Source organism: Cannabis sativa, unplaced genomic scaffold (genome assembly GCF_029168945.1).
Source record: "Cannabis sativa cultivar Pink pepper isolate KNU-18-1 unplaced genomic scaffold, ASM2916894v1 Contig3, whole genome shotgun sequence".
Classification (NCBI taxonomy): Eukaryota; Viridiplantae; Streptophyta; class Magnoliopsida; order Rosales; family Cannabaceae; genus Cannabis; species Cannabis sativa.
In genome coordinates this window covers 2,127,642-2,149,835 of record NW_026870039.1, presented here as the reverse complement: position 1 = coordinate 2,149,835, position 22,194 = coordinate 2,127,642, and the positions used below count along the sequence as shown (strand labels likewise).

General features: G+C 30.3%; 2 protein-coding genes across 2 annotated transcripts; both read left to right on the top strand.

Moving 5' to 3' along the window:
* The first annotated feature begins 5,402 nt into the window (after window positions 1–5,402).
* On the top strand, window positions 5,403–7,451 carry LOC133033088 (uncharacterized). Its single transcript, XM_061107668.1, has 2 exons — window positions 5,403–6,111; window positions 6,740–7,451. The coding sequence occupies exons 1-2, from the start codon at window positions 5,667–5,669 to the stop codon at window positions 7,279–7,281; spliced, it is 987 nt and encodes a 328-aa protein (XP_060963651.1). The 5' UTR covers window positions 5,403–5,666; the 3' UTR covers window positions 7,282–7,451.
* Window positions 7,452–14,720: 7,269 nt separating this feature from the next.
* Window positions 14,721–17,682, top strand: LOC115707296 (protein trichome birefringence-like 6). The gene is made up of 5 exons (XM_030635242.2): window positions 14,721–15,851; window positions 15,951–16,143; window positions 16,271–16,461; window positions 16,779–16,937; window positions 17,035–17,682. Exons 1-5 carry the CDS (start codon window positions 14,992–14,994, stop codon window positions 17,345–17,347), a joined length of 1,716 nt encoding a protein of 571 aa, XP_030491102.2. The 5' UTR covers window positions 14,721–14,991; the 3' UTR covers window positions 17,348–17,682.
* Window positions 17,683–22,194: the final 4,512 nt, after the last annotated feature.

The window sequence follows — 22,194 nt, the reverse complement described above, 5'->3', positions numbered from 1 at the left end:
GTGAATTTTATTTTTTCTTTTTGCTTCAGGAAGTGACCTGATACTTGTAATTTTCTTGGAGAATGAATTTTATTAAAGCATTAATTCATTATGGAGGATAGTAGAATGAAAGTAACTGCTACTCAAATTATAAAGTGATTGGTGTACATATTCCAGATAATTGTTCATTATTTGATATTGGGAATTTATTTGATCAAAAATGAAATAAACAGTTATTGGGACAATGTTGAGATCTCATACCAAGTAGCTAAAAGTGAGCCACCAATTAAGTAACCATAATTCCAGAAGACTTGCTGACTATACTAATGAAGTTGTTTCATCATTGAAGAAACTACAAGAAACAAAAGAAAAAGGGAGGAAGATAAAACAATCATTGAAACTCACAAGTTGCAAATATTAGTAGAAGGACAATTTTTCAAAGATAAAAAATGTTCAAATCTGGACTTTACTACTTTACGCAAATAATCTACTACCATGCAAACTGAATTTTGTTTAATGTATTGAGTTATGACAGAGTTTTATGAAGAAAGTAATATGTTCATTTACAAAATAAATTATGACATCGGTATTAGTAATATACCTAGTTGAGTAACGTGTTAATTTGAAAAGTAACCTAGTTGTTGAATTTTAAAATTTGTTTTTGCTTTAGGAAGTAACGTGGTACTTTTACTTTTGATTTTGGTATAGTTTGTTGAGTTTTAATTGTATTTTTGCACAAATTACCGTGTTAATTTGAAAAAAAGTAACATAGTTGTTGAATTTTAGATTTTATTTTTGCTTCAAATTGTAACCTGGCACTTTTACCTATGCTTTTTGTATAGTTTGTTAATTTTGATTATATTTTTGCGCAAAGTAATTACATGTTAGTTTGTAAGTAACCTGAGACATGTATCACTAAATATAGTTGAGTGTGTTGAATTGTGACTTTATTTTTTTTAATGAATAACCTTGTAATTTGAAAAGTAACCTAGTAGTTAAATTTTTAGCTTCAATTTTTCTTTAAAAAGTAACATGGTATCCGTAGTGTGTGTTGTGCTATGGTTGCACAAAGTAACGTGTTAATTCGAAAAAGTAACCTGGTTGTTAAATTTTACATATTATTTTTGCTTCAGAGAGTAACTTGGTACTTTTAGTTTTAATTGTAGTAGTAATAATTAATTCAAATAAAGATCTTCATGTATAAATATTTAGAATAAATTTTCAATAATTATTTTTGAGTAAGATTAGTATCAAAAAGTTAACGTAGAATAAAATAATTTAACTAATAAATAAAATATTTATTTTTCTAATCTAAAAAACAAAAATTAACCTGAAACACAAATATATATATATTAAACTATAAATTTAATATTAATAACTAAAATAAAAACAAATTTTTCTAAAAAATAATACAAATCTCTACAAAATAAATTAACAAATAAAATATGGCTTTATTTCATAAAAACTTAAACATATGGAAATATAATTCCACACAACTAACTTAAATTAGAAAAAAGCCATAGATTAAATAAAATCATAATTTCTCCATATTTATCAAACTTGAAGAAAAAAATCCATATTCTACATAATTTCCTCAAAAATTATAGGTGAATTTTAGGGAATTGAGGGTATAGTTAATTTTGTATGACATAAATCAATAATACTATAAGGTTATGATTATTTTTTTATATATATATTTATATGAGTTTTTTTATGTCATATTTTTGTGAAAAAAATAAAAATTTTATATTTGTAAAACAACAATAAGTTTTGCCGGAAAAATCACTGGTATCGGAAAAGTCGTCGGGAAAGTCACCAACACTGGAAAAGTCGCCGGAAAAATCACTGTCACTGGAATAGTCACCATCGCTGGCAGAGTCACTAGAAAAGTCACTAAAATTAAATGTCTCAGATATAACTAAAAATATAACCGGTTCTATTATGTTATAGAACTAGTTATAATTAAATATAAATAACATAAAATAACTCAAACCAGTTATAATTAAAATAGATCAGTTTTATAATAGTATTATAATGAATAAAAATAAATAACACGAAATAACTCAAACCGGTTATAACTAAAATAGAACCGGTTATATAATATAATGAATACAAACAAGTAACACACAATTACTCAAACTGATTACAATTAAAAACAAATAAGAAATCAGTTTCTAAAATACTATAATATAAATTAAAAACAAAACTAGTTTCACAATAAAATACTTCATAACACATAATACCTCATAAAATCGGTTATAATTTTTTGTTTTTTTGTTTTTAAAAAAAAGTGGGGATCAAATGTCTCGGATATAATAAAAATAGAATCGGTTCTATAACATAATGAATAAAAATAAATAACATAAAATAACACAAACCGGTTATAATTAAAATATAATCGGTTCTGTAATATAATGAATAAAAATAAATAACACAAAATAACTTAAACCAGTTATAATTAAAATAGAACCGGTTCTATAACCGTGTTATAATGAATAAAAATCAATAACATGAAATAACTCAAAACCAGTTATAACTAAAATAGAACCAGTTATATAACATAATGAATACAAACAAGTAACACACAATAATTTAAACCAATTACAATTAAAAAATAAATGGAAAATCAGTTCCTAAAAACACTGAAACATAAATTAAAAACAAAACTAGTTCTACAATAAAAAATCTCATAACACATGATACCTCATAAAACCGATTATAATTTAAAAAAAAATGGAGATCAATTTCAAAAAATATTAAGGCATAAATATGAAAAGAACCACTTCCATAACAAAATAAATAAACACAAATAATAACACACAATAACTCAAATATAATATAAAAAAACCGTTTATATTTATCAACTAGTTAAAAATTTAAGACAAAATAAATTAGATGCGTAAAGCAACTATAAAATAAAAACTCACACTCAAAATCCAGTTAAATAAAATAGCTTAAACAAAAACATCCATTCAACATGCTCTAACCCACCAAATAATTACACCTATACCATATTTACCTCAAAAATACTCATTCATTATGTCTATATAATCCAGTTCTATTTTAGTTATAACCAATTTAAGTTATTTCGTGTTATTTATTTTTATTCATTATAACATTGTTATAAAATCGGTTCTAATTTAATTATAATTAGTTTGAGTTATTTTATTTTATTTATTTTTATTCTTTATGTTACAGAACCGGTTATATTTCAATTATAACCGGTTTGAGTTATTTTGTATAATTTATTTTCATTCATTATGTTATAGAACCGGTTCTAATTTAATTATAATTAGTTTGAGTTATTTTGTTTTATTTATTTTTATTCTTTGTGTTACAGAACCGGTTATATTTCAATTATAACCGGTTCTATTTTTGTTTATATTTGAGATGGGAAATTTGAATTTCTATGCTTACATTACCTTAAAAAAAATTTCCTAAACTTATTCTTACCAATATTTCTAATATATGACAATTTTATTATTTTCCCCAAAATACCCTCCCACAATTACATCAACTCCTCTCTTCCCATCTTTTCCCCTAAACGCAAATCGGACCCAAGGCATTGGACCCATCAGGCCCAAAGAATCGGACCCGTCGGGCCCATTGGGCCCAAGGAATCGGGCCCATCGGACCCTCCTATATCGGACCATCGGGCCCATCAGATGGTCATCTTCAACCTCCATCCATGCCCCCATCGGACCCAACCATCGGACGGGCATCGGGCCCCATCGGACCCGATCTATAAATTCCTATTTTCGACAAATCTCTTCCTAATCTTCTTAAATCTAACCTTAACTAACAGATTTCACACAAAATTGCAACCATAATATTCTATTTCATGAATTTAAGCACCAAAAATTAAAGAAAAAAATTGAAAAAAAAAATTATCTTAGACATTTTTGGTGGTCTGGGCGGTCAGCGTGGGTGATGTGGGCTGAGGGGGCGGTTGGCCGTGGGTGGTCTGCCGTGGGTCACGTAGGTCGGTCGGCTGCGTGGGTGGGTGGTCTGCGTGTGTGGGTGCGACACCGAGCGAGAGAGAAAGAGAGAAAGAGCGAAAGAGAGGCGAAAGAGAGAGAGAGAGAGAGAGAGAGAGAGAGAGAGAGAGAGAGAGAGAGAGAGAGAGAGAGAGAGAGAGAGAGAGAGAGAGAGAGAGAGAGAGAGAGAGAGAGAGAGAGAGAGAGAGAGAGAGAGAGAGAGAGAGAGAGAGAGAGAGAGAGAGAGAGAGGGCATGTTTCGAATTGGGGGGGGGGGGGGGTTATGTGGGAATTAAGTAAATGTTATTCTATTTTACCAATACCCCCTATTTTAAGTTTAGGGAAAAAATTATCCCCTAATGCATGCATAGAAATTCAAATTTCCCTTATATATACTTCTGGTGACTTTTTTAGTAATTTTTTTCCGGTGACGGTGACTTTTCCGACGACGATGACTTTACGGCGCCTGTAATTTTTCCGGCAACTTTTGTGCCGATGACTTTCCGGTGACTTTTCTGGGGTCATTGACTATCCCGACGACTTTTCCGGCACCGGTGACTATCCCCGCGACTTTTCCAATAAAATTTATTATTGTTTACAAATATAGGATTTCTATCTTTTTTACAAAAATATGGTATAAAAAAAAATCATATAAATGTTAAAAAAAAAATAAAAAAAATCCATAACCCTTTAACTTTATTTATTTATGGCATAAAAAAGTAAATTCTTATTATTTTCCTATATATAATGTAATTTCTACTATTTAAAATAATTGTTTTAGTACATCTTTATCTATTTCAACATTTACATATTTTTTAACTTATTTTTTTTCTTAGTATATTGTAATTATTTAAGATGGTGTAAATTTTTAAACTTTTTTGTTGAATATTTTATATTATATTATTGAAAATAACATCAAATGTTTTATTGTGTAACTGTTTTTCTTATGTGTAATAAAATTTATTAAGTAATATTAAATAACTACAGTAGAACTCTATTTAAGAATACTCTATTCAAGAATAACCTCTAATTTGTTATAAAAAAATAAGTCCCAATTTGGGCAGTTATAAATAAGAATAACCTCTAAATTGTAATTAGTTATACATTTTTTAAGTCCCGTATTACCAAATATACCTTTATATAAGAATAATTATATCTTAATAAAATATATACATGCATTTTGTAAATTTATTTATGTAAAATTAATAATTTTATTTTAAATTATAATATATGTATGAATATTATATTTACTCTAAAATATTTATATTATGATATAGTATTAATGATTATTTATTGTTATTATTGTTATGTTGATATTTTTTGATTTTTTAATTTTTTTTTTAGTGTAATTCTATTTAGTTATAACCTACTTGATCTCAAGTATATTCTTGTATAGAGGTTCTACTGTACTTAGAAAAATAAATTAAATTAAAGAGTATAGTATTGGTATATGTCAAAAGAAATGGAAGTATATTAGAACAATCTTTTGAAATGTGTACCATATATTTTCATTTAATATTAATTAGTAATCATAAATATTTTAGTATGGGTAGATGAAGACATTGGTGAACTAATATCAAACTTCTAAAAACGATTTTACTTTATTCAATATTTAATTAAAAAGTTTAGTGAAAATTTTTCCCTTAAAAACTACTAAACGATTTGTAATATTTATTTTTGAACGTTACATTTCTCCAAAGAAAAAGAAAAATGGCTTCCTGTTGTTATTCAATCTGCTCACTCAAGTCTCTCTTCATCTTCTTCGTCCTCTCCGCCATACCCATCGCCTACCTCGTCTCCCTTGAACACGCCACCCCAGCCACCCCCGTCTTCTTTTACCGTGGCCCAGGCTGGTTCCGCGAGTGCGCCAAGTGGGACGATCACCACCGTCGATTCCTCATCTCCTCCTTCGCCGGCGCCGTGTCCCAGCTCACTGTCCCCAACGACCACTCTCCGGAGACTGTTCTGAGCGAAGTTCCGTTGATCAAAGATGCTGACGTGGCCGGTAACGCCACCCTCGGACTCGTCATTGACCGCCCTAGGAATCGCCTCCTCGTGGTCGCCGCTGACCTCATGGGAAATCGCTACGCTGCTCTGCTCGCCTATGATTTGACTACGTTGAATCGCCTCTTTCATACCCAGCTCAGTGGTCCAAGTGGGGTTCGACTTTTTTATTTGATTTGTTTTTGCCTCTTTCTTCATTCATTTTTTGCCTCAATCTAACTTTACATGCTCAAACTGGTATGGTTAGGTCATAATTTGTTGCATTAACTGGTTTGGGGAATTGAAAATCTGAAAGCTAGGTTCAAAAGGGTACTAATGAAAGTAGTTATTTTTGGGTCTTGATTTGTTGAAAAGCTATTGTTAGTTAGTATCACAATCATAATGCAAAAGTTTGGTTCTTTAATAAATGCCATGTATATAGGAATAATCAGTTTGGGTTTTAATTTGTTGAAAAGCTAAAGATAATGACACTGTAAATGATTGCAAAAGTAGCTAGTATGGGTTTTAATTTGCTGTATAGGCATTGTAAAAGTTTAGTTCTTCAATAAATGCCCATATATAATAGCATAGTAGGGTATATGAAATTAAATTAGTTGAAATTTAATGAACCCATTTGTTGCACGGAAAATACTTAAGAGGGACCTTAAGTGTGAAACACCATAAAAAATAACATATCATTATTGGTGCGCTCCTGTATTGTTTCATTAGTCATTGTCATATCATCTCTGTTTTGTACATGGGTTTTAATGAAGCTTGTTCCTTTGATTTGATGGATGTAGATGATGAGAAATCCTTGGCGGATGATGTGGCAGTGGATGCAGAGGGGAATGCATACGTTACAGATTGTGTAGGCAATAAAATTTGGAAAGTTGGGGTGGACGGAAAGTTCATTTCCATCATAAGAAACCCTCTCTTCACTACCACACAGTGGTACAAGAACTTGGTTGGGCTGAACGGAATCGTTTACCACCAAGATGGGTTTTTGATTGCCGTTCATACCTTCAGCGGAAACTTGTTAAAGATTGACTTGACAAAAGGAGAGGAAGTGAAGTTGATCAAGGTAGCTGGAGGTCCACTCACTTTTGGAGATGGCCTTGAGCTGCTTTCTCCAACTAAGCTTGTTGTTGCCGGGCGACCTTCTGCTAGACTAGTTGAGAGCTCTGATGGATGGGAAACTGCCTCAGTCGTTGCCACCTTTTCTGGCCCAAAGCGCAGAATGGCATCGGCTGCAACTGTTAAGGACGGGAAAGTGTACCTGAACCACCTTTTTGGTCTGGGGTTCCCTAAGCCTAAGCATGCTATTATTGAAGCAGTTTTCTAAACTTAGGTGGGAGTAACAGAGGAAAACAGCAATATGTGAATTATGATGTGTTCAAATTCAGATGTAACTTTGATGGTGTATTGATTACAGAATTTTTTATATTTATGGCTATTATATCAGCTATAATAACATTGTTATTTCATTGATCAGATTATTTTCTTTTGCTGCAATGGCCTTCTCAAATTATATTTACTTGGTGCTTGAATTTAACTTGTTAATCATTGATGCAGATTTGCTTGATTTCTACAACCCTTCCACATGAAATCCTTAAGATTAGCCAGCTTGATTCATATAGTCTATCTTTCCTCTTGCTTGACTCCATAGTAATAGTTGATTCATATTCTTAGTTATATAACCAGTTGTCTTTTTTTGGGGGGGGAATTTTATAAATGATGCTTAGAATTTTACCTGATATCAAATTTTAGACTCCCAATAATTATATACCAATATATGCCTAATTTTATTTTCTTCTACCCCTTCAATTAAAAATCATAACTCTCCATCTCCCTCCCTTTTCTCTCTCTCTTTCTCTCTGTCTGCTCGAAGCCACTACTGAAAACCTTGCTCCCTTCAATCTCAGTGGCGACAAAACCTTAGAAGCCCCAAAAACCTAGACGAAACCTATGTGTCCTGAACGTAGACCTTCGTAGCACTCAAGCATCCACAAAACCCAGAGACCCCAAACATCTGTCTGTGAGAGTGGCGACGAAACCCAGAGACCCCAAATCCTTCGTTTGCGAGCTTTGCCACCACCGAAAGGTACCATTTGTTTTTCAATTTTTTTTTTTTAAGAACATTGAACAATTTTCTTTTGGACGTGGATTTGTGATTGTTTTAGTGAGATTTTAATTTTAAATTTTTTATTTTTTTTGGATTTTGTATTTGTTTGAGATCTTAGATGGTGGTGGTTATGGTGTTTCTCGACCAAATTTATCAATAGGTTATCGATATGTTTTTGATGGATCTATTTGTGTAACATAGTTTTGTCAATTTGGTGTTTATCAATAGGTTATCGACACAATATTTATGGTTTATCGATGTTTCTTGTTTGTCTCAATTATTTTATCAATTTTGTATTTATCGATGATTTCTATTTGTTTACCACTATTTTGTAAATTTAGTAGTTATCGATAGGTTCTCGATACTTTGCCAATATATTATCGATGATTTCTAATTTGTTACATTTTTTTTGTCAATTTATCGACTGTTTATCGACACAATATTTATGTCTTATTGATGGTTTCTAGTTTGTCTCAATTACTTTGTCAATTTAGTATTTATCAATAGGCTATCAATAGTTTAGCGATGATTTATGTTTCTGTAAGATTGTTCTGTCAATTTGGGAGTTATTGATAGGTTCTCGATACTTTGTCAATATAATATCAATGGTTTGTGCTTTGTATCTTTTCTTTTTTTTTTTTTATCATTTTGGTCTTTATTAATAGGTTATCGCCAGATTGTCTATGGTTTATTGATGGTTTCTAATTTGTCACAATTATATTATCATTTCGGTATCAATAGCTTGTCGATTGCTTATCAATGATTTTTTATTTTGGCTTTTTGTATTTGATAATTTGTTTAATTATCGATGGTTTATCGACGGTTTGTCGATATTTTTACGACAGTTTATGTGCTAATTGTGATTTTTTAATTTGCAAATGTCCCCAAAGCTTATAGTTCCATCCGCAGAGTATTTTATAGGTCGTGTGATATAGAGAGGCAACAATGTATTTAATTAGATAAAAACACAGTTTGATACATGTCGTTTGACTGATAGGGTGAAGGAAAGCCCTTTTGGTCAAACCGTATGTATAAATTCTATGATGGCATAAATTCTGTGTTCGATAATGCTGACCTCATCTCTATGAACACTCTTAGGGGTGTTCATAAAATAGTCGATCCAATCCAATCCAATCTGCAAAGTGCGGATATTCGCACTTGTGCGGATTGGATGTTGTTTGACATGTAAAAGTAACCGATCCAATCCAATCCACACATATTTATAAAAAAAAAAATAAAATATTATATACAATCAATATTTTAATGTGAAAAAAATAGTAATTTAAAAGTCTAATACATATAATATAATTACATTTTAAAACTTAATAGATCAAATGTATACTCCATTCTTATATATAATATTTTTTTCTACATACAATTTGTTTTTCTTCTTTTAAATTTGTTATTTTATTTATTTTAATTTGTTGTTAGAGACATGAAATAATAATAATGTGTTTTACTATTTTGCTAGTTATGTGAAAAAAATATTTTATTTTTCATAAAATTAAATAATTTTATAAAAAAAAATAACCAATGCAAAGTAAGATTGGATTGGATTTGAGCTATTGCGCGGATTGGATTGGATCCAAAATATGAAATCCGCACTTAGTGCGGATCGGATGCACTATGAGCAAAATAGTGAGGATTGGATTGGATGAACACCCCTAAACACTCTTAGTTGATGTTTTTGTTGGAATTTATTTTACCAGGACCTAGATTTACTAACAAGTATGTTTTTAACATCCTAAATATGAACTTCTAAAACAATATAAAATGAACAAGGTATGAGAAACCTTACATTGGTTGCAGCGGAATTAAATGACTCCTTCCGCTTAGATCTCTAATCCTTGTATCCTTTCTGTAGCAGAGTATAATCAAGATCTGAGCCCAATACTCCTTTAGTTGTTTGGATTCTTCACAGTCTTACACACTATGATTGAGCACTAAGGCTCGAATTTTGATGGTGAAGAACACTAAGAATTTCGAAATAGTAGAGAGAAAAGAAGAAGAAGTCTCAAAACACTAGTTGTCTGACATAATGAAAACTAGGTTTAGAAGCATTAGCATTATTAGTTGGATAATGAGACATTTCTTTTCTTTTTATACTAATTCACTCAGGGTTAGGATTGAATTATTTGGAATAAAAAAATAATAAAATAATAGCAAAAATAGGACCCTATGGCCGGCCACATGTGGGCCCACCACTAGTTAGATTCTTGTCATTTTTCTTAATCATTTATCTATTTGTCACAAATACCACTTTTGTAATTTCAATCCTATAAATGTCAAAAATATTTATTTAATAATTAAAATTAATTATCAAATAAAATTGTCATTTATATTATTTATTAATTAGACTCCATAAAGTTTCTTAATCAACAAATAAATCCTAAAATTCTAATTCTTCACAATCAAGCTATAACTTAGTAAAAATTCATAAATTAGACATAGTCTAATTTTAGAATTAAAATTGATTAATTAAATCAATTAACTGAGTCTTACAAGCAGTTTGTCTCAACTAGTATGGGTACCATGGGCCTATATAATCGAGCTTCCAATAAGCAGATCTAGAATTTACCAAGTGAATTCTCTAACTTATTAATTCCTCGTTGAACCACTATAGAATTTGGAATTGCACTCTCAGTTACATAGAACGCTCTATATGTTCCACGATATAGATACGCTATTAATTATCTATTGTTATAATCCCAATAATTAATGATCCTCTATAGATGATTTACATTGCATAGGGACAAAATTACCGTTACACCCTTTCAATGTATTTTATCCTTAAAACACTTAGCTACCTATAAATGATATTCCAGTGAACTAATATAATCACTGAAATGAGTACTCAATCATTTATCTCTGTTAAGCCAAACTCGAAGGAAATCATCATTTGACTTCTATATCTGGATAGAAGCTATAGATTCTGTATATATGATTAATGCTCCTACTCATTAAACTACCATGTCCTTAACTTATATGTCACGAGAAGAACCATTTGGTCGACTTTAACGAACAAATTTAAGAGCACAAATAATGCAACTGAACTAGAACCTAACTATCTCAGGATTGAGATCATTTGATCTAAGATCAACTAGGTGATATTGAATTGAATAGATATTACAGTAAGTTTATCATATTGATTCAAGTTCAATATCGGTCCCTTCCGATGCATACTCCATACATCCAACCCAAGCTTACTTTAACTAATGTCATGGAAAGGACATAGCACTTATCCAAGGTACAAGTAAACTACATTGTAGATTATCCTATCAGTTAAATCATGTGTACTGATAAATCATTGGAATACATTTAATCACACAATCTTGATTATTTTCCACTGTGTTGACAATACAATAAATAAGAATATAATTTTGATAAGGATTTGGATGAATTTATAAATTAAATAAACAAATAAATGATCACATGAACCAAATAACATACTAAATAAGTAATGAAAATAAATCTATTCCTTTATTGATAATTGAATAGAAAAGATTACATTAAAATAGAGTTTTATTTAGGGCACAAAACCCAACAATTCTTTCTCTAGCGGAACCAATTACTTTTTCATGTACAACGAACAAATTTCTAATTTCAAATCATAGTCCAATGGGTCATCCTCCAACTCTTCTATAAAATCTCGCACATTTTCTATAAGGTTGTATTAGTTTAGCCCATCAACGTTGAACTTCTTTCGCTTTTATAAACCCAATTAAAACCCTCAACACCCCCAAACACTATCATACAATATAACTAGAAACACAGTTCATCCTGCAATTTCATACAAAAAAAAGTTAGTTAAGCAATAACCAACAAAAATATTAAAAACACTCAAAATAAAAAAAATACATTTCATCGAGAAAATATTGATAAATTATTGATAACCATCGTGAAGTATACAAAACAACATTTTCCAAGTGAACATTGAGAAATTATCAACAAAATATCGAGAAACAATCGTGATGGAGACAAAATAACAAATTTCTAACAACTATAGACAAAGCATCGATAAACACTTGTGATGGATAAAAAATAACAATTTTCAAGATACCATATGTATCGACAACCTATTGATATAATATCGATAATAAAACGAAAAGTGTAAAAAAACAAATATTCAGACAATCCTAAAAATTATGGAGAAATCATCTCAAATCAATCGAAAAATTGTCTATTAAATTCATCTTTAACTTTAGTACGATTATCATCGATAAAACATTAACGTATTATCAACATACCATCAAAATATCATAAAAAACTCAGATCTCACCGGAAAAATCTGATCTCTCAATTCCAAAGAAAAAAAAATGACAAAGCAACACTAATGCAAACAACAACCACACAGATCTACTAGAAATAAACTACATACTTTTCTAAATATTTTTAAAAAAAATTAAAAAACATTTACCTATTATTGAAGAGAATATGGACATTTGATTTGGGGTGTGGTGGACGAGCAACGAGCTGGCCGTCGTGGTAACTCTGACATGGTTTGTCACGTTTGTTTGATAAATTTAGAAAAATTAAGGAGAGGGGTAATTTTGATATAAGGGTGTTAATATTAACATTAATTTGCATAAGATAATAAGAGGAAATTTATTTGATATTAGGGTGTCTTTTTATGCATAGTTAATGAAAATTTTCTTTTGGTTTTTGTTCTTACATGCATCGAAAAGTAACATAACAAATTCCAATAATCGTGCATATATATGTAAAACTTAATTAAAGTTAAGGGATAATTGCGACAAAAGTCCCCAAAAACTTAAGGTTAATGCAGGTTAGTCCCCAACTTCGAAAATTGGCGGTAATAGTCCCTAAGGTCGCAATATTTGTTAGTCCGTTAATCCATTTTTCTAACGGATCCGTTTTCTAATTCAAAATACCATATGTCGATAAATAATTGGTTTAAATTATAATTTTAATTCAAAATAATTTAAAATTAAAAAAAAAACTAAATAAATTATTTTAAAATCATAAATTATTATTATTATTATTTTTTTTTTTTCGTTTTTTCTTTCTTCATCTTCTTCCTTAGTCTACCCAAACTACCCAGAAAAATGAAGCACCCACAAACCCCCAACCCAAAACCCAACACCACCCCACCCTTGACAACAGTGAGACCACAATCTCGGCGAGACCACCACCCTGAGAACAAAAAGAAAATAAACAATAACAAAGACCTCTTAATCGAAAATCCCTAAACAAAATTAGTAATCAAAATTCCTTATTCAACCAATGACAATCACAACAACAAATAACTCAAAATCTAAAACCCAAAATCCAAACCCATTACAAAATAACTGGGATTTCATACGTCGGATCTGGACTTGAGGTTTCTTGTGCAATAAAGGAGAGAGCCCGATCTGGCCTTGAAGAAAAAGAAAAGAAAATGAATACCATTTAAACGAAATTTTATTTCGATTTGATCAGTACTGCTCTCAGCACTCACTTGAATCTTCTTCTGTAATGGATGTTCAAACACCCATGGAAAATTCATCATCTTCACATTGAATTTCATGTTCTTCACTTCTTCCAACTCACTGTAAATTTAATAACACATCAAATTCAAAATCCACAACATAAACTCACCTAAAAAAATCACATGCTTGGGATCGGCGTCGCAGAATCTTCCAGAGCCGATAGCGCGCTTGATTTCGACAATGGAGGGCTGCTGTGGATGTCGCCTGGGGTTTAGATTTTGGGACTTATTATTCTGTTGAGTTGGGGATTTAGAAAAGTTAGATGGTGATGGTGAGGAGCCAATGGAGTTGGAGATATTTTTGGTGATGGTAATTTTTGGTGATGGTGAGGAGCCACTGGAGAAGGGGAAAGGTTGAAGAAGAAGGTAGAGAGAGGTAAAAAAACAAAAATAGAAAAATTTAATAAGAAGAAAAAAAAAACGAAAAAAGAAAAGGAAAAGATAATAATTTATTAAACCAATTATTTATCGACACGTGACATTTTGAATTAGAAAACGGACCCGTTAGAAAAAGGGACTAACGGACTAACAAATATTGCAACCTTAGGGACTAGTACCGCCAATTTTCGAGGTTGGGGACTAACCTGCATTAACCTTAAGTTTTTGGGGACTTTTGCCGCAATTATCCCTAAAGTTAACTATATGGCTGGGAGTCTCAGTCTCAGGATATTATGATATAGAGCATTGTTATTGGGTTCTAATGGTGCCCAACACCATCCATAGGTGTCACCTTATTATTAATTAGCAATATTCCTTAAAATTTATTTTTTTAAGTTATATAGAAATTGCTATTTAATTACACTAATAGAAGTATGACACTAATATATATACTAGACACCAACAGTACTCTTTAGCAATTCTCTATATATACGTCTGGTAAGGTGTGAAAGAGATGGTATAATAGAAATGGCCAAATGGGACCTTAAATTTTAAACCAAAAAACATTAAAAACGGATATAGTTACTAATAAATTTATATTTGTAACCACTATCCGGTTATAAATACATTTTCAAATTAAAATTTGAATTATTATATTTATATATATTTTTTGATAACTGGATGTGAAAGAGGATATGACACAGAATAGAACCACACACGAACTAGTGAAGGAAGCCAAGCATTTTGGTTATCAGAATAAATAAATAAAAGGAAGCCAAGCATTCTGTGTTTGATGAATGGAGGTCAGAAAAGTAAATGCACATTTATACTTTACTATTCCACAGCGATTATTGCGACTTACAGGTATATTTGGTAAATAAATCAAACTACACGCTTTATATCACAAGTTCACATGTTCTACTCTTCTTTAAGAATTGTTCTTCATTATCTGGCATCAATCAATCATTAACATGCATACCATTTACTAGTATAATAAGATTCTCAACCAATCTCCTTGACTTTTCTTTTTCGTCTCTGTGTGTCTCTTCTTTTTTCCAAACCCAATGAAAGAAGTTTTGGGTATGGATAGGCAGAGAAGTTTCTCCTTCAAACCCAAAAGATTATTAGTTTTTTCTTTGACAATCTGTTCTTCTATTATCTTCATGGTATTATTTTCCATTTGGGTTATCCAACTCACCCCTTCAGTTTTTCAGCAGACCCATCTTCAGTTCAATGCTTCTTCTCTCTTAACTGCTCAATCTCTTACTGGTTTCAATCGAAGTTCTTCAGTAGTAAGTGGTGTTCAAGGTTCAATTTTGATTCACACCCAGTTCAGTAAACATGAAAATGATTCTGACTGGTCAGGGATTTCAGTTATTGGTGGTCTAGAGGAAGAGAATAATGAATCCGAAGTGGTGGAAGATGGTGAAGAAAATGAAGATACTTCAGTAGTAAGTGGTGTTCAAGACCCTCTTTTGATTGATACCCAGTTGAGTAAACCTGTAAATGTTTCTGGGTTTTCTGGGATTTCAGTTATTGGTGTTCTAGAGAAAGAGAGCAGCGAATCCAAAGTGGTAGAAAAAGAAGACGAAGATAAGGAATCCTTAACTGAAAACTCACCACCGCCAATAGTGCGAAGTGAAGTTTCAAGAGATGAAAATGTTACAGAAACTTCATCCAAAAAAGTTGAGATTATCGTGGAGGAGAAGAAGAGTAAAGAAACTGTATTAAGGAAGGCTTTAATTTCAAGTGCAAGAGATTGTGATGTTAGAAGAGGAAAATGGGTTTTCGATGAAAGCTATCCATTATATACAAATACTTCTTGTCCTTTCATAGATGAAGGGTTCAATTGTGAGAGTAATGGGAGACCAGATAAAGGTTACATGAAATGGAGATGGCAACCACAAGGTTGTGACATTCCAAGGTAAATTTTTGGTCAAACATTTGTGTATATGAATAGCTTAGACTTCATTTTCATTTGTTAATTTGAAGTTCTTGTATATTGTTATTTGTTTGTTCCTAGGTTCAATGCCACAAAAATGCTGGAACTAATAAGAGGGAAAAGGCTTGTTTTTGTGGGCGATTCACTTAATAGAAACCAATGGGAATCCATGCTATGCATGTTAATGGGGGCTATTAAAGATCCAACTAAGGTTTATGAGACACATAAGCGTAGAATCACCAAAGGGAAGGGAAACTATAGTTTCCGTTTTGTGGTAACTCTCAAAAATTATTATTATTATTATATAATAAAAATAATAACTCTTTCCTTGCTGTCAATTTCAGTTGTAATTAGTTGATTTGTTTACTTACTTTTTTTTTTCGTTTATGTCGTTTTCATAGGATTATAGATGTACGGTTGAGTATTACGTGACCCATTTCTTAGTTCACGAAGGTAAAGGAAGAGTGGGGCAGAAGCGTTTACAGACTTTGAGCATTGATTCGATTGATCGTAGCTCATCAAGATGGAAAGGAGCTGATATTTTAGTTTTTAACACCGCACATTGGTGGTCCCATTACAAAACTAAAGCTGGGTAAGTCTTTTATTGTTAGACTACACTTGTAGTGTTTTGCACCCACAAATCCTGAGATCCGAGTCCAGTTAGATATGTGGTGTGCTACCACAGGTTCAAGAGTTAAGATCCTCTGGGAAGTATAGGACTATCTATTTTCAAAAACTTGCACATGATAGCTCAAATAGGTTGCCATGTAGTTTGCTCCCGTAAGTTTAGAGGTTCGAATTTGATTAGGTGGTTTGCTTCCACAAATGTGTTGGGATTCAACTCTTGGGCTGAGCATCCACATAGCAATATCTCGTGTTGTATTTTAACACTTGTGAAGCTCATTTCAGGATTAACTACTATCAAGAAGGGGGTCAAGTTTATCCACGCCTAGATGTTTCTACAGCATTCAGAAAAGCTTTAACAACATGGGCATCATGGGTTGACACACACATCAACCCAAGAAAAACAAGAGTTTTCTTTCGAAGCTCAGCACCTTCCCATTTCAGGTTTTCACTTTCTTTCTGGAAAGCTCACTTCATAAATGAGAGTTTGAACCTTTTCATGTTAAATGCTGAGTATATTTTATTGTCAATTATTGAGCAGTGGAGGGCAGTGGAATTCAGGTGGGCACTGTAATAAAGCAACTAAACCACTTACTGAAATTTCGAGCACATTTGTATCTGACAAAAATGTAGTAGTAGAAGAGGTGATCAAACAGATGAAAACTCCTGTTACTGTGTTGAACATAACCGGTTTATCCCAATATAGGATAGATGGTCATCCCTCTGTTTATGGTACAAGAAGATCGAACAGTCAAGATTGCAGTCATTGGTGTCTTCCTGGGGTTCCAGATTCTTGGAATGAGATACTGTTTGCTTATTTATACCAGTCCAAACATGGGTTAACAGGATTTTAGCCATGTAATCTAGTGATATTCTTTCTTTCTTTTATTTATTTGTTTGTTCATATCTTGGTTTTGTTTAATTTGGAATGAATCCTGATGATTTCTTTGTAAAGAGCAAAAAAATCTCCCATGATGGTACAGTTAAAAATGTAGACAGATTCTGATACAAAGCAGTTGCTGCTTGTGGAGGTGGAGGTTTAAAGGGGTCTCTCAACATTGGGTAGCAATAGGTACAATTACTCATACTAGGATAAATTTTATTTACCAATAAAATGTAATATTATAATCATAACCCTACAAAAAATAATATTAAATGACTAAATGTTTGGGGTGCCATTTTATCCGGTCAACGAAACTGGCTACAGGGGTAGTAATATTCTGCTTACATCACCAAATCTGTACCACTTTTAAAAATTTAAAAATTTTATTTTACAAAACCGGTCCGATTCTCATAATTTATTCTATATAAAGTGTGTGTGACTTTTTTTTTCTAAGTTTTTTATTAAAAAATAATATTTTTTTTGGTTGAGGATAAATGGAAATTGTATAGTTATTTAATGGCTTAGAATAACGCTTTCTCTACGGATTCAGAATTTGGAGTTTCCTTCAACGCTTTCTCTGCTTCCCCTTCCATTCAACACTTATTCTGCACAAATGTGAAATAACAAGAACAAAAAAGAAATACTATATTATATTTATTTTTAATTGTACGATGAATTGCGTATATGTATTTTTTTAAATAAAAATTAAACACTATTTTCAAAATTAAAAAATTAGCCATTCAAAAAATAAATTAAGTTTATATAATTATAAATATAATAATTAAGACTCTGTTTAAGTGTGTGTTGGAAATTGGGAATGTAATTCAAGTCGAGAGGGTCATCATCAGATGAAGTTGTGTCATTGAGTTTGCCCCATTTGAGGGGTGATGATAAAGAAGATCAGAAGAAGGTGAAGGAATATGGGTTATAAGGACGAGTCCAAACAATTGTGTTTATGTGTACGTGTGTGTGGCGCGTAGGTATTTTGATTCATGTAAGATTCAAACACATATTGTGGTGGTGTGTTGGTTTTAAATCTGGGGTGGTGATGGTGGTTGACGGAGGCTATGATGATGTGGTGGTTGCGTTTATCGTCTGGTAACATTGATCTCTGCAGTTATTTTGTTTCTATTTATTTATTATTATTATTATTATTTAAATTTCATAATTTTGTTGCATATTTGTAGCAGTTATTTTTAACTATTCTCTGTAGTTTTTCAAGGAAGTTATAAATATCAATTATCAATTTTCTTTCTGGTTTTTATTTAGTGTTTTATGGTAATTAATTGGCATGTATTTCATTGCATATTTATTTGTATGGGTGACTATTCAATGGTTACATTTTTATTGTAACCATATGGTTACATTTTTCTTTAACCTGTAATAGCAGGTTACTAATAGGTAGACTTTCCTTTTTTAAATTTAATTAATTATAATTAACTATTTTCTTAAAATAATTAATTAAATAGTAGACATTCTTTTTTTAGAATTATTTAATTATAATTAACTATTTTCTTAGAATAATTAATTAAATATTTAACAAGACCTCTTTTAGCAATTAATATTTATATTTAAATCCTTACTTGAATTATTTTAATAATTAAGCCATTTAATTATAATATTTACAATAAAATTTATTTTTTTTTACAAAAATTAAACTTTTTTTGACACAAATTAAAATTCTCTTCTTATAATAAATTTTCAAATAATTAATTATTTTTAAATGATATTTAATTATTTTGTTACAATTATATGAACTAAGTATGAGGTCTCAAGCTAATCAATCGATAACAAGTGTAGCCATTTTATTCCTAAAAAATCCTTCAACTTATTTCATTTTTTACTTTTTAAATATTTAAATAAAAAAAATTAAATAATTAAGTGTAATAATTTAAAATTAAGATTACAAGTATAATAAAATTTAAATTATGAAATTATATGTGTATAATTTTAAATTATAAAAAGTTTTGCTATAAAATTTTTAAATAATTTAAATATAAAAAAATAAATTGCTAAAAGATCCTTATATAGTAATGAATTGCAAAAAATTAATTAATAATTATAATTAATTTAATTTTAAAATATATTTAATCTTAATTAAAGTTTTATAAGGAAATAAATGATTAGGTTAGCTTTCAGGTTACAAGTTATTTATTATTTATTTTTATTTAATTTCCAAATTAATCACAACCATTTAATAGTAATCCAATGGCTTAAAAAAATGTAACCATGATGGTTACAATAAAAATGTAACCATTGAAACCTCTTCCTTATTTGTATATGTCTTTATTTAGTGTAGTACTTTTCATCATAAACTCTAGTTATTTTTCTTATAAATTGGTATGGTTTCACTTTTATAAATTAGTCTATATACTATATGAATATATATCATTGTATTCTTTCTATATATGATAACTTATTTGATTCTTACAATAGTAAGTTTTCCAGAATTATGGATGACCATTTATACAATTACATATAAAATTTTAAACGGATTTAGGCATATATAGTAGAAGTTCTTTCTCTTATTTCATTATGAATCGGTATGTTTTATTTTCTCTAAGGTATCTTTTTAATAAGTCCTATAATGGTTATTCTAAATTTATGACATTTATGAGTTTTTCGAGTGTTTTAGTTATTGGTAATTAGAGTTATAAAGGTATTGAGTTATTGAAGTTAAAGAGTTATTGGAATGGAAATTTTTGAGTTTTGCGACTTCAAATGATAAGCTTGGTTCGCTAGAGAACAACATTTTTATCGAATTTTTTTTTTGGTACATTCAAACTCATTAGAAATAGTTTTTTGTGATTTATATTAGTTACTATTTTTTTTTTTTTTGTATTTCATGCAGTTGGATCATCCTATTTTCAATTGGAACATTTGGAGGGAGTAGAACAAGCATTGACTGAAAATTTAGGTGTGAAAGATGGAGATTTCTAGCATTTCAAGCATATTTTTTGGCAATATTAATGACGTTGGATAGGAATTTTCCTTCGAAATTTGTTGTTCTTGTTGATTTTTATTCTTTAGCAATTGTATCTACTTTTGCTAGGAGACATTCTTTTTTTTTTTTTCAATGATATAGGATCATTGTTAGAGAATGTAACAAGTTTATTATCCAGTTTTCCTGGAGTGTCCCTGATCTATAGACATTGGTCGGTCATTGTGAATGCACATGGATTAGCTGTGCATGCTCTTCGGATAGATTAACAACTTGTTTGGCTAGATGACTTCTTATTATTTTATTCATTGAGATGTATATAGTCCTTTAGTCTGTATGACATTATTCAGTTATCAATGATTTTGGTCATTGTTACAAAAAAAAAATGGAAATTGTCATTTATACGATTGAGATTGGAAGCTTAAAATCCCAAAAATACGATTGACTCTTCTTCCTCTTTCACAATCAGACGACATCAAATCTATGAAATGCTCATTTGATCTCCGCCATTTCTCCCTCTTCTCCTTTGACATCAATCTGAGGTAAAATAATATTTTTTATTTTGGCTGAGGTTACATTCGATTGGGTTTATTGTGATTTCAAGCTTCCGATTCCGATCTGTGAAATGCTCCTTTGATCTCTGCCACTTCGTCGCTCCACTCTTATTGGCCAATAATGGTGATCTACGGCGCAGTAACTCCTTTGATTTCAGGTAATATGTCTTTCTTATTTTTTGTTGATAAAAATCCCTGTTTATCTCCAAATATTGCGATTGGAGATGAATCCTCCTCTGAGAAAAGCCTTCCTTCCATCTCTATGAAATATTCTTCATCTTCGCTTTGTGATACACATAATAATAATCTCACCTAATAAACTATAATATATAGATACACATAATAATAATCTCACCTAATAACTATTAATATTTTTTCTTTAATTTTTAATTGTATCACTTTCAAATAACATAGCAAAAAACTAGCATAAAATTTAGTATATGTGCGAGATGCTAGTATATATAAATAGATTAATTTGTAATGAAGAAGCTACCTGCTAATAGCTAGGGTGAGACAGTGAGAGTACATTTTCGACTTTTTTTTTTTTTTTTTGAAGAATACATTTTAGACTTTCAAATTTAAACTTGTACGCCAAAAGTGTAGTTCTAATGGGATAGGAGAAAATGGCTAATCGATCATGTATGATTTATCTTTTTTTTTTTAATATTATTTTAAATTTCGTGTTTTACAAAAATTATCGATTTAAATGATAAAATAGACCATGTATTTTTTTAAAATTATACAATAGTACCTTAAGTTTAATTTTTAATAATTTTTGTTTTTAATATATCAAATTTGAAGATAATTTCTAACACTAATAGATACAGAAAACATAGCTAGTTGTGTCATAACTTTTAGATCGAGTTATTATTAAATTTTATTTTGATAAAAAATCAATTCATAATACTATTTTAAAAATACAAAATTTAATTTATGATTTAACAAAATAAAAATTTCAATCGGAAACTTTTACAAACTAAAATTTAAAATGATATCAATTTTTTTTTTTTTTCAATTAAAAGTTGAAGAAAGAAAACTTGTGAAGTTTTTTCTTTTAAGTATTGAGCAAGATAAGATTTGACCCGCCCTAGTTAGGAGACCTTAATGGGCAGGATAAGACAGGCTGCCCCATAAATAGTTTGACTCTTTAGTTATCTATAACCATTTCATATGTTTTGAAATGCATAAAACACACGTTATTTTATAAGAAAATTTACATGGTATACTAACTTTTGTCATTTTTTTACAAAAATACTGTTAGACGGAATTTTTTACTTTTTTATTGTGTTTTTTTATAAGTTTCATACTGCAGTATACTGTGTT